Source organism: Erpetoichthys calabaricus, chromosome 1, assembly GCF_900747795.2.
Source record: "Erpetoichthys calabaricus chromosome 1, fErpCal1.3, whole genome shotgun sequence".
NCBI classification, from domain to species: Eukaryota; Metazoa; Chordata; class Cladistia; order Polypteriformes; family Polypteridae; genus Erpetoichthys; species Erpetoichthys calabaricus.
The window spans coordinates 181,791,640-181,805,329 of record NC_041394.2 but is presented as its reverse complement, the minus strand read 5'-3'; the positions used below and the strand labels follow the sequence as shown (position 1 = coordinate 181,805,329).

Below are 13,690 nucleotides of genomic sequence, written 5' to 3'. Positions count from 1 at the left end.
TGATCAACCAATTATACCAAACAGGTGCTAATGATCATCAATGTCACACGTAGTTTGAAACACAGTCATTAACTGAAACAGACACAGCTGTGTAGGAGGCTTAAAACTGGGTGAGGAACAGCCAAACTCTGCTACCAAGGTGAGGTTGTGGAAGACAGTTTCATGTCATGGCAAGATTGAACACAGCATCAAGACACAAGGTAGTTCTACTGCATCAGTAAGGTCTCTCCCAAACAAAGATTTCAAAGCAGACTGGGGTTTCAAGATGTGCTGTTCAAGATCTTTTGAAGAAGCACAAAGAAATGGGCAACATTGAGGATCGTAGACGCAGTGGTTGGCCAAGGAAACTTAGTGCAGCAGATGAAAGACACATCAAGCTTATTACCCTTTGAAATCAGAAGATGTCCAGCAGTGCCATCAGCTCAGAACTGGCAGAAACGAGTGGGACCCAGGTACACCCATCTACTGTCCAGAGAAGTCTGGCCAGAAGTGGTCTTCATGGAAGAGTTGCAGCCAAAAAGCCTTATCTCCGATGTGGAAACAAGGCCAAGCGACTGAAGTATGCACGAAAACATAGGAACTGGGGTGCAGAAAAATGGCAGCAGGTGCTCTGGACTGATGAGTCAAAATTTGAAATATTTGGCTGTAGCAGAAGGCAGTTTGTTTGTCGAAGGGCTGGAAAGCGGTACAATAATGAGTGTCTGCAGGCAACAGTGAAGCATGGTGGAGGTTCCTTGAATGTTTGGGGCTGCATTTCTGAAAATGGAGTTGGAGATTTGGTCAGGATTACTGGTGTTCTCAATGCTGAGAAATACAGGCAGATACTTATCCATCATGCAATACCATCAGGGAGGCATATGATTGGCCCCAAATTTATTCTGCAGCAGGACAATGACCCCAAACATACAGCCAAAGTCATTAAGAAATATCTTCAGTGTAAAGAAGAACAAGAAGTCCTGGAAGTGATGGTATGGCCCCCACAGAGCCCTGATCTCAACATCATCGAGTGTGTCTGGGATTACATGAAGAGACAGAAGGATGTGAGGAAGCCTACATCCACAGAAGATCTGTGGTTAGTTCTCCAAGATGTTTGGAACAACCTACCAGCCGAGTTCCTTCAAAAACTGTGTGCAAGTGTACCTAGAAGAATTGATGCTGTTTTGAAGGCAAAGGGTGGTCACACCAAATATTGATTTGATTTAGATTTCTCTTTTGTTCATTCACTGCATTTTGTTGATTGATGAAAATAAATGATTAACACTTCCATTTTTGAAAGCATTCTTTGTTTACAGCATTTTTTCACACCTGCCTAAAACTTTTGCACAGTACTGTGTGTGTGTGTGTGTGTATATATATATATATATATATATATATATATATATATATATATATATACACAGTAATCCCTCCTCCATCGCGGGGGTTGCGTTCCAGAGCCACCCGCGAAATAAGAAAATCCGCGAAGTAGAAACCATATGTTTATATGGTTATTTTTATATTGTCATGCTTAGGTCACAGATTTGCGCAGAAACACATGAGGTTGTAGAGAGACAGGAACGTTATTCAAACACTGCAAACAAACATTTGTCTCTTTTTCAAAAGTTTAAACTGTGCTCAATGACAAGACAGAGATGATAGTTCAGTCTCACAATTAAAAGAATGCAAACATATCTTCCTCTTCAAAGGAGCAAAAAAATCAATAGGGCTGTTTGGCTTGTAAGTATGCGAAGCACCGCGGCACAAAGCTGTTGAAGGCGGCAGCTCACACCCCCTCCGTCAGGAGCAGAGAGAGAGTGAGAGAGAGAGAGACAGATAAAAAAATCAATACGTGCCCTTTGAGCTTTTAAGTATGCGAAGCACCGTGCAGCATAGTTAAAAGCTGCACACAGAAGGTTGCAACGTGAAGATAATCTTTCAGCATTTTCAGACGAGCGTCCGTATCGTCTAGGTGTGCGAACAGCCCCACTGCTCACACCCCCTACGTCAGGATCACAGATAGTCAGCGCAAGAGAGAGAGAAAGAAAAGTAAGTTGGGTAGCTTCTCAGCCATCTGCCAATAGCATCCCTTGTATGAAATCAACTGGGCAAACCAACTGAGGAAGCATGTACCAGAAATTAAAAGACCCATTGTCCTCAGAAACCCGCGAAGCAGCGAAAAATCCGCGATATATATTTAAATATGCTTACATATAAAATCCGCGATGGAGTGAAGCCGCGAAAGGCAAAGCGCGATATAGCGAGGGATTACTGTATAGATATATATATATATATATATATATATATAAAAGAATTATATAGTTTGTCTCTGAGATTTGTTAATTGTAACAGTAAACTGTAAACGTTTTTTCATACGAATGGCATATAAAGATCTCCTTTGTTGTCTAATGTTATCCACTGAAGAAGATGTACTACATTACCTTTCTAGGATACATCCTCCTTTCTACAGTAATTTGTGCAGTGTTAACGGTTGCAGATATTCTTCGGGATATTGTAAGCTGATGTTTTCATCTTCCGCTTGATCACCACCAACTGTTTCAGCATAGTCTAGTGATACACATTTAACCAGTTTGCTGTGTAACCAATCATCAATTTTGCTGTTAATTTGTTTGACTTCGTTTCTCTGTGCTAGGATTGCCCATGTACTCATTTCTTCTGTTGATAACCCTTCGTGATGAAATTCTTCAATAAGATTTGGACACAATACATCTTCTTTAATTGGGAACTTAAAGTGTGGAAAATGTTAAAATTTATAAGAGCTGAGAGAGCAGGAACTGTGTCTGTCAAAAGCATTCACACAAATGAGAGGTGAGAGGACCATATGTGTGGTTGAATATGGTTGAGAAGAGGGTATTGACTTGAAAAAAATCTCATGGCCAAAGTCTCGTCTCGCGATACTTGAAAAAAATCTTGTCTCACCTCAGGATTGTTTTTATATAAAGGAGAGACTTTGTTTAAAACATTAGCAGAGATGGAATTCAAATTTCAATCAAATGCTTGCTACAACTGTGTACACAATATTAGGGTCTTCCTTAGCACATTATAGAGAACACTATCTATAAACCTGTAATCTCTTATTGGGAATCAAACCCCAGCTTGAAGCAGGCTGGACGCACCAAAATCACTTGAACAATAAAAAACAAACCATGTCTTTCCACATTTTGTCCTGTGTAATACAGTAAAATAGGCTTGTTTTAAAATAGTACTATTATTAGTCATTCTGCTTTCAAAGCCAAGGTCACGTCCATTAACCAGTGATGATTTACAGTTTTGACTGCATACAATAGGCCAATTTAATCAATACCTTCTTAAAACCGTCAGTCCAAACAGCTACCTGACTTTTAAATCTACCTAATTCAATTTTAGTTTTGTGGAGATTCAGAACCTATTGTGGAAGAATCAGTTACTAAGCAAGAAAAATACCTGGATGGGGGTGCCAAGACCCACAAAGAAAGACTCTTGCACACCATGAAATCCCATATATTTTCAGCCACTAATTAAGCTAAATACAGGGATCCTCAATTCCAGTCCTGGAAGGCCACAGTGGCTACCGGCTTTCCTTCTAACTAGCTTTCTAATTAGAACATTCCTTGCCGATAATGAAACATGGTATTTAACTATTTGGCTTGATAGTGTTTTAATTCATTAAAAAGAAATTTTAATTGCATTGTAGAGTTTCCTTCTCTAGAAATATTATCCATGTGTTTTGTGGACGAGAACCAATTTAAATTTTTTGTTCCTTCCAAATCCCCTCTCATTTATTTCTAAACATTTTTAACACATACTCCATGGCGCATATGCACAGGTTTTAAAGGAAGCATGTCAGCTGGTTAACTGGATTTCATTATGTCTGGTTAAGAAAATGAACAATTAATACTGAAATACAGCTGCTAAAAACTAAAATAAGGGCTCTGAATTTTAACAGGAAAGATGACTAAATTTAAGCCCAAAAAAGATATTGCTTTCGTAGTAAATAACTGGGTACTAATTAAGATAGTGGTTGAAGTGAAAACGTGGAGCCATTGTGGACGTCCAGAACTGTAACTGAGAGACTCTGATCTACAATATAACTACAGTTGGTCTTTGATGAATAAAACTGCTAACAAGGTACATAGTTAAATACCAACTTTTCTATCAGCAAAGACGGAGTTCTAATTTGGAAACTGGCTGGAATGAAAACCTGTAGCCACTGCAGCCCTCCTGATACACAAAACGTGTATTTAGTATACAGGAGGAAATTCCAGTTACCTAATGAAAAGGCCCCAGAGAAACAAAGACTATACAATAGGGCTACAATGATTAGTCGACGTAATCGACTACAAAAAATTATTGACGCAGATTTTTTTTTATTGTCAATGTGTCACAAACAAAACCTTCAATAGAGGCTCCAGTCACAAAGAACCACATTGGTTTTTGTAAACTGCAATGCACTACATGAACGTCTGGGGGCAGTATTGTTTGTTATTGTTAATCAAGACTGCAAACAGTCCTACCAACAAAGAACGACGTCAGAGGAGAAAAAGAATGTAGAGGAAAATAAATGTGGTTGCAATGGTGAGTCGGATAGAGGAGGGGGAAGGAGATGGAAAAAACTGAAACAGAAACTTTCAAAAGTGTGAGAGCACTTCACCGAAAAAGAAAAAAAAAGTTGAATGCAGATTATGCAAAGCGGAGCTTTCTTTTCACAGCAGCAGCACCGCGATGCATGAGCATCTGAAACTCAAGCACCCTGGAGCTGTGATGCCGCTGTCTCTTGACAGGTAAATTTTAGCGAATAAAGTTAGTGTCATGTGTTAACGATGTTTGTACTATAATGTGTATATCAAGGTTTCGACAATGATAGTTAACCCTTAAACCGACACATACTTGGGGGTTAATGCACCCCTGGACACCAAATACTTTTTAGCTGCAGTTTTTAAGTAAACATCACAATTCACAAAGAAAATGTGAAATTTTAATGGAACACTTTTTTTTCATGCAAAGAGCATCACAATACTGCACAATACTGCAACACTGATCATTTTATACACTGCAAATGAACTGTAAAAACTATTAAAAAAAAAAAAAAAAAAAAAACTACTGCAACAATCTATTATTATAAGGTGCAACTGACGCCATTGATGAAATTCAGTAAATCACCAAGCCAACTGCGCTTCAACTGGCTGCACACAAACACAGAGGTAAACGCTGATGATTGCAGGCTTGTCTAGGGCAGCGGCTGAATCCCAGAGATAGTGGTGCTTCAGTTCTGCCGGGGTCATGAGCTGGCTGCTCAACAAATATACGGCACTGACTGATCAGCTCCGGCATGCTGGCAAATTGCTCTGTGAATATAGCCGGTTGCGGAGTTCAATGAATGTTCATTGCCGAATATACACGCCCCCTGCATGCTGGCAAACTGCACTGAGACACGACTATAGCCGGTTGCAGAGTTCAATGAATGTACATCACCACATATACTCTGCTGCTTTGGGCAGCAAAGCAGCACTTTGAGCTACATTATTTGTATGAAAATGTGCTATATAAATAAATGTTGTTGTTGCTTCGGTGTGCTTCCAAATTGCACTGGAAACCGACTCTAGCCGGTTGCAGCATTCAATGAATATACTTTTCCTAATATACTCAGCTCCGGCGTGCTGGCAAATTGCATTGGGAACCAACTATAGCCGGTTCTGGCGGTTTAAGGGTTAAGTGAATATAATTTCAGTTATGTTTGCTAATGTGTTTGGAGCTATTGTAAACGAGTGAATAGAAGTAGCTGAGCCGTCCTAGTTTTTTTTTTTTTTCTTTTTCATATAATATTTGAGTTCATATGAATAGTAAACCATCTCTAACGTACGTTAGGTAACTTGTGTTTTAGAGCATATCAGTAATTAGCTTGTCACATATTTTGGTCCGTTACTTTATTTTGGCATAATATAGTGCATGATGTGATAAACGACAACACTTTTCCTTCAGAGTGTGATGATTAAAACCTCTCTGCAAAATCATTCTTGTGTATTCCTGCTACCTGTACTCCCTCTGAGCATCTCTTCTCCGCAGCTGGGAACATTGTCTCAAAGAAGAGAGCCAGCCTCACACCAGAGTATGTCGAAATGCTCATATTCCTGCACTGCAATCAGGAATATATGAACTGAATCGTTTATAAACTGTACTTTATTTTTTTTTTTGAATTGAAGCTTTATTTAAACTTTTGGACTTTAAGACACACCAATGGCCTTTTTTGGTTAAATTAAATGCACTTTTTTTTTGTTTAAAGACTATGTGCACTTTAGTTTGTATTGTTTAATGTATTTCTTTTTTATTGTGATGGTCACACTAATAAAACATCTGATTATTTTCAAATGCATATATTTCACTAGTTGTTATTTTAATTTGATTATTATTACTTTTAATCGTGTTAATGCAGAGACATCAGGGTGACATCCACCGGTGGACAGACATGAGCAGATGAGGCAAGACATGCACTGGAGCTGAAAACAGGATGTGCAACCACAGGTCACAGGCATCAAAATAGTCAGGCATAAAATAATTGTGACTAATCGAAAAAAAAAAATTGAGCGATTAGTCGACTACCAAAATAATCATTACTTGCAGCCCTGCTATACAAATTCACTCAGGCAGCCATGCCAAAACTATGGATTATTATACCATCCTCCGGCTTCTGCCCAACACTGATTTTACAATACTGTATTTTAAGAAATTATACAATTATCATTTTTACATGAAGCTGAAAAATTCTTTTATAGCCTTAAATTAAGAGACATGGCAGACTGCATAGTGTCCATAAATGCATCTAAAGAAATATACCATATGAGAGCTTCTGTCTACAAACATAACTAAAATTAAAAACATTATAAAATAAAAATTCAGTTAAACGTTATGCAATGCCTCAGAGAATTTAAGCAACTTTAGCCTATAGACATGTATGTACTAACATGTGAAAAAATAAGAACAAACCAACGAATCACTGGCATGTGGGAGTGATCAAAAATATCACCCAGACACTCACAGACTGGTGCACAAATATGTTAAAGGCCTACAAGAAGATGTACAAGAATCACTTCTGCTAAAGGGGGCAATACTACCTTCTGACGCCAAAAGTGCACACACTTTTTTCTCAGTAGACCATTATATCTATTGATTATATTTAAATAAATGATTGAAAAGAAATCTTCCCTTGTGTTGTTATTCAAGTATACCATCTTTACCTGCCACATTTTTTCAACATATTTCAACAGGCGAACAGTCAACAGTTTTCATGGGGTGTACTTACTTTTCACATGAGTGAATTTTTTTTCCCCCAGGAAAAATCATCATGGAGTGCGTAAAGCTGCATTTGTGAACTGCTGCATTTGCAGTACAGTAATCCCTCCTCCATCGCGGGGGTTGCGTTCCAGAGCCACCCGCGAAATAAGAAAATCCGCGAAGTAGAAACCATATGTTTACATGGTTATTTTTCTATTGTCATGCTTGGGTCACAGATTTGCGCAGAAACACAGGAGGTTGTAGAGAGACAGGAACGTTATTCAAACACTGCAAACAAACATTTGTCTCTTTTTCAAAAGTTTAAACTGTGCTCCATGACAAGACAGAGATGACAGTTCTGTCTCACAATTAAAAGAATGCAAACATATCTTCCTCTTCAAAGGAGTGTGTGTCAGGAGCACAGAATGTCACAGAGATAGAGAAAACAATCTCTAGCAAACAAATCAATAGGGCTGTTTGGCTTTTAAGTATGCGAAGCACCGCGGCACAAAGCTGTTGAAGGCGGCAGCTCACACCCCCTCCGTCAGGAGCAGAGAGAGAGAGAGAGAGAGAGAGAGAGAGAGAGAGAGAGAGAGTTTGTTTTTCAGTCAAAAATCAATACGTGCCCTTCGAGCTTTTAAGTATGCGAAGCACCGTACAGCATGTCGTTTCAGGAAGCAGCTGCACAAAAGATAGCAACGTGAAGATAATCTTTCAGCATTTTTAGACGAGCGTCCGTATCGTTTAGGTGTGCTAACAGCCCCCCTGCTCAATCCCCCTACGTCAGGATCAGAGAAAGTCAGCGCAAGAGAGAGAAAAGTAAGCTGGGTAGCTTCTCAGCCATCTGCCAATAGCGTCCCTTGTATGAAATCAACTGGGCAAACCAACTGAGGAAGCATGTACCAGAAATTAAAAGACCCATTGTCTGCAGAAATCCGCGAACCAGCAAAAAATCCGCAATATATATTTAAACATGCTTACATATAAAATCTGCGATGGAGTGAAGCCGCGAAAGGCAAAGCGCGATATAGCGAGGGATCACTGTACTGTGATGTGTTTACCATACACAGCTTTATAAGTAGAATGCCTACTGTCTGATAACTGGAATCAGGATGTTCAACCTAAACTAAATAGACTACGAGGGAAAACACTTCAGAGTTTCAAGCAAATAAGTGGTGTGGAAACACATTAAGATCGTCCAATTTTTTTTTAAGTGCACTTCCACTGGAATCCAGCATGCTCTTTAATAATTAAACAATATGAAAAAAGCAGCATTAATAATCTGAAAAAAATACTGATGCTATTCTTTAGGCTAAACCATTGTCACATTTTCACAAATGTGAAAGCTCAAGAGAAAAAAGGGTTTACTGTGCTGTTCAAAATAGTTTCATAATATTTTCTGACAGGCAACACTGATGCAGTTAACAATGCAGGCCAATATCAAATACCATTAGAATTACTTCAGCTAAAAATGAAAGGTCAGTAGATTTTCTAGCATAAATATGAACAAGCCAGCCAATAACCATTAAAAGACTGCATAAAACATATGCTTATTGTAATACTTTCATAACTAAACAGAACACTAACAAGTAGAGAGATGTGTGTGACTTTTAACACATGATCACCAGAGAATACTTAATTTATCATAACACTTGCACATAATTTAATTCAATGACAAACACATAATTGATCTCTAAGTCTGAATCCAAACATTATAATATAAATGCCACATAAATCCACGAGATGATTATTCAGTTTCCTATTTAAAGCTGCATATCAAGTCTCTTTGTTAGATATCACATAACAGCATGCAAGATTGTTTACATTTGTATCATGTAATGAAAAGTGGTCTCTGATTTCACATACATTATTTTACAATTCCTGTAAGAACAGTCTGTCTAATTTACAATGTTTCTCCCATAGTCATTTTCTGTTAACTCATGATGACCCCCAACACAAAGGGCTCAAGAAAAAGATCAGGCCATAATTCCAACAATTGATAAAACTGCAAACTACCCCCAGATCCATATAAATAAAGACTGTTTGTGCATTCCTCCCTTTTCACACTTTAGTAGGTGCGCGGAGATGATGGTCGATGACATTGTCAGGCAACATCATCAACGTAAATAAAAAAAACTGCCACTAGAATTCAAACATAAGCAGAAATTTACTTAAGAGCACCAAAGTGTGGCTGTCATATCAACAAACACACAAATGGCCATGTCATGAACCTCTACGATTGGACAGACACATTTTTTTAAGAGGGGGAAAAAAATATCACACAGAGTCAACGAGTGTGTTTATACACCACTGCATTTTTACTAATTATTTGGTTTATTTGGCAAACAGCTGTTTGACTAAACTGCCTATCCTCAAACAAGTTGAAGACTACTTGAAAAGTATGCACTACTGCACTTACGACAAAAAAGACAAGCATGAAATAGGCAGTGGAGAAAAGAAATCCAGCTCTGCTGAAGGCATGTGCTTCAGTTTTATGACAATAGACAGGAAAGTTTCATTTAAATTAGGGATGCTCCAATCAGGTGTTTTAAGGTCAAAACCATTCATACCCTCATTTTCAACACATGTACAAATCAGGTATCTATTTCTGAACTCACTACAACTGGATAAAACTGGTAAAAACATTAACTTTTCAACTGTTTTGTCTGTCTTGAAAATGCTGTGAGATTTTACCACTTAAGTTAATTTTTGGACCAGGATTGAAAGCATTCAGTGTTTAAGTTCTAAATATATTAGTTGACAGACTGCATTAGATACAAATTATTTTAAAAGTTGTTTCAACCAGTACATCAATAGGGTCAGGAGGTTCAGTTAATGTTCAAATCAAACACAAGAAAGGGGGGGGGGCCAAATGCGATCTTCGTGATTTTGTCCACGGCATAATTGGTGGAGCCAGATGGGCTTGTCTGAGGATTTTTGCAACTGATGATCTCCTGGGATTTTCACATACTGCAGTCTCAAGAGTTTACTCAGAATGGTGTGAAAAACAGAAAACATCCAGCAAGAATGGAAGCAGAATACACAACATGCAAAACCTTGAGGCAGATGAGCTACAACAGTTAAAGACCGTTGGGTTAAAGTCCTTTCATTCAAAAAGACAGACCTGAAGCTATAGTGGAAAGAGTCTAGCTAAAATTTATCCTGATTTGACGAATCTTGACTTCTGCTGAGAAACACAAACAGTAGGTATAGAATTTGACAGCATCCACATTCATCTATGCACTCAGCCTACCTTGTGTCAATGGTCTATGCTGGTTGAGGTGTAATTGTGTGGGGACTGTTTTCTTGGCACACTTTGGGCCTGTTATTACCAATCAGTTCTTTCATGAGTTCCACTGCTTATTGTGAGTACTATTGCTAACCATGCCCATCCCTTCAAGGCCACAATTTGCACATCCTTGAATGGCTATCCATCCATCCATTATCCAAACCGCTATATCCTACCTACAGGGTCATGGGGGTCTGCTGGAGCCAATCCCATCAATCATAGGGCGCAAGGTAGGAAACAAACCCTGGGCAGGGCACCAGCCCACGGCAGGGCACACACACACACCAAGCACACACTAGGGACAATTTAGGATCGCCAATGCACTTAACCTGCATGTCTTTGGACTGTGGGAGGAAACCGGAGCACCCAGAGGAAACCCATGCAGACACGGGGAGAACATGCAAACTCCACGCAGGGAGGACCTGGGAAGTTGAATGGCTATTTCCAGCATAATATCACACTGTCACAAAGTAAAAGGTATCTCAAACTGGTTTCATGAACATGACAATGAGTTCATTGTTCTACAGCCGCTTTGCCAATCACTGGATCTGAATCCAATGTAACACCTTAGGTATGTGACTGAACACAGGATTCACAGCATGAATGTGCAGGTGAAAAATGTGCAGAAACTGCATGATGCAATCATGTCAACTTGGACAAGAATCTCAAAGGAATGTTTTCAATATCTTGTAGAACCCATGCCACAATGAAGTAAGGCTGTTTTAAGAGCCAAGAGAGGCCCTACCCATATTAGTATATTAATCCTAATAATTTTCTCTGGGAGTGTAGATGATTCATGTTAAACGGAAGAAAAGTTATAGCAGATTAAAATACAGGAGAGGGGGTTTTTAAGAACTACTTGAATACTAGCTACTAATGATGCTTCTACAAAATAACATCCAAGTGAATTTCTGAATGTTTCTAAAGTGCTACTGTCCACCGCACTACTGGGTAACTTGCTCCCTGTGCCCCTGTGTGTGAAGAAAAACTAAACGTTTGTGCGAAATTTACCTTAAACGAGTTTCCAATTGTGCCCGAGGTCTTGAACTCAATTTAAAGTACTGTAACTGCTTCAATGCACTATACTAATGGCTTTCATAATTTTAAACATTTCAATCATTTTAACTCTTTATCTCTGTGCTTAAACCGAAGAGATCCAACTCCTATCTTTCCTCATAAATCAAACCCCTGCAGTATTAGAATCAGCCTGGTTGCTATTCTCTGGACATAGTTTTGAAACCGGGTTATTAAAGCGCTTGTAAATGCAATCAACGATCCAATGTCCTTCTCACAAAGAGTACTTTTAGATTTCAGAACTTCCCAATGTGTATGCAGATCTAATGTACTCAAATTTCGATCAAAAGAAAACACTGTTGTAGTTTGGAGAGCTCGACAGTGCTTAGCACCTCACTCAGCATTTGTAAACAGATATACAGCTCTTGTATTTCCTCCACCTTTCACAGCTCATTTGCCCCACACTGCATGACCAGATCAATAACACTGCATGTACTAAATGATTTCAAGCAATTACTGCCTCGCCCCAAGGCGAATTCCTTGCGTAATTCTGATACTCACGATAATGTGTTGTTTAAATCTGCGCATAGTAGTATTGTTATAGTGAAATTAAGTGGAGCGCACGCTCACTTTAAAATCCGTTGCCACGAACAGCCACTAGAGGCCACTCGCACGCACGTTGTCTCTGTTTTCCTCCACAGTAGGGTATTTAAATGCCCAACAACTACTGTCAATCAAACGACACTATAATCACAACCCTTTTCTGTGTTTAATCAGAAGGTACTAATCAAATGATCACGAACGCAAGGATCAGTCGTTGCCAAAAAATGCAAGCGACAGTCTTCTACAAACTACAGCCACATTGTGCACGACTCTATTCCAAGTTTCTACACATTTGATACGTTTTTGGTAGCCCTCCCACAGACACCCCTATCACAACACCCCCGCCTGCCCCACCATACACATATTAACAATTTTGACGCAAAACTAAAAACATACCAAAACATTGGCAAATGCTCCAAAACAATTTTTTTTTAAATTACCTTAAAAATCCGAGTTCATGTTTACAAAAATAACTGGTTTTAACCAAAAAAGCAACAAAATAAGAACACTTAAATCTTACACTAATGATTTAACAAAACAAAACAAAAAAAAACAGCATTAAGACAGGCACGGATTTTGCAACTGCATTAACACCACGCAACTGTCCTGTAGTTGTATAGAAAAAAGGAAGCCGCCGTTTTAAAGACGGGAACGCGTGTACTTTACCCAGACAAGCGTCTTGTTTTACTACTAGGTGGGTCGTAAAGAGACCAAGCCAACCGCAGAAGTTGTTCGCGGCACGCGGCTCCACAAAACGAGACGCCTCGCGAGGACAGCCAGTCCTTTCAGACACAAAGTTACACTTCCTTCTCGTGCCGCACTGCTACTTTGTGTGTGTAGGCGACCATCTAGAAGCACCGTAGCCTCCTAAAAACTAAAAATCGACACGGAGTCGAAACAAGCTAATATCGTGTAGCTTTTCGAAGTGCTTCAGCATTTAACTGGCTTCTAGAAAAAAAACACAGAAGCTGTGAGTGAGAAGTCTGTAAGCGACTCGAAGTAAATCACAATACAGAATAACAATAAAGGCACATGAAGACTCCGAAATCCACGGACTGGAACTGACACCGGATTCAAGCCCCCGCTTATTTGTTCGTTGACATTACAAACAAACCCCTCATTTCTGGCAGACCACCTTCGGAAAGCACGTAGAGATAATCTTCCAGCTCTTACCTGCCGTGAAACCAGTCCTTACAGATATCACACTCGATCATAAACCGGTTTACATCGTAGGGCTGCCGGCAGACACAGTACAGCGGGGCCGCCGCCATCTTCCTACCGTCCCCTAACAACGCTAAGAGCTATGAGGGGCGGGGACTCCGGAGAAGCCCGACTGTAGTCGGAAAGCTACGAATCGTCAACTAAATGAGGCCGGGCATGTGCGAAGTGCTCAGACTGGAGTGACAGGCTGGTGAGTTGACAGGAATTAGGTCGTCGGCGAAGTTTGCGTAAATTAACCGTGCTGACTCATAATGCGTTGCGCCTGGCAAAACCGATTTTTCTACCACACAACGAAACCAGACGTTGCTACGGTGTGAA

General features: G+C 39.5%; 1 protein-coding gene across 1 annotated transcript in view; it reads right to left on the bottom strand.

Moving 5' to 3' along the window:
* LOC114657548 (lysine-specific demethylase 7B-like) overlaps window positions 1-13,482 on the bottom strand; it is a 117,552-nt gene extending 104,070 nt beyond the window's left edge. The window contains 1 exon segment of the mRNA XM_028809456.2: window positions 13,325-13,482. Coding sequence (XP_028665289.2) covers window positions 13,325-13,422 — 98 coding nt within the window. The 5' untranslated portion in view covers window positions 13,423-13,482.
* Window positions 13,483-13,690: the final 208 nt, after the last annotated feature.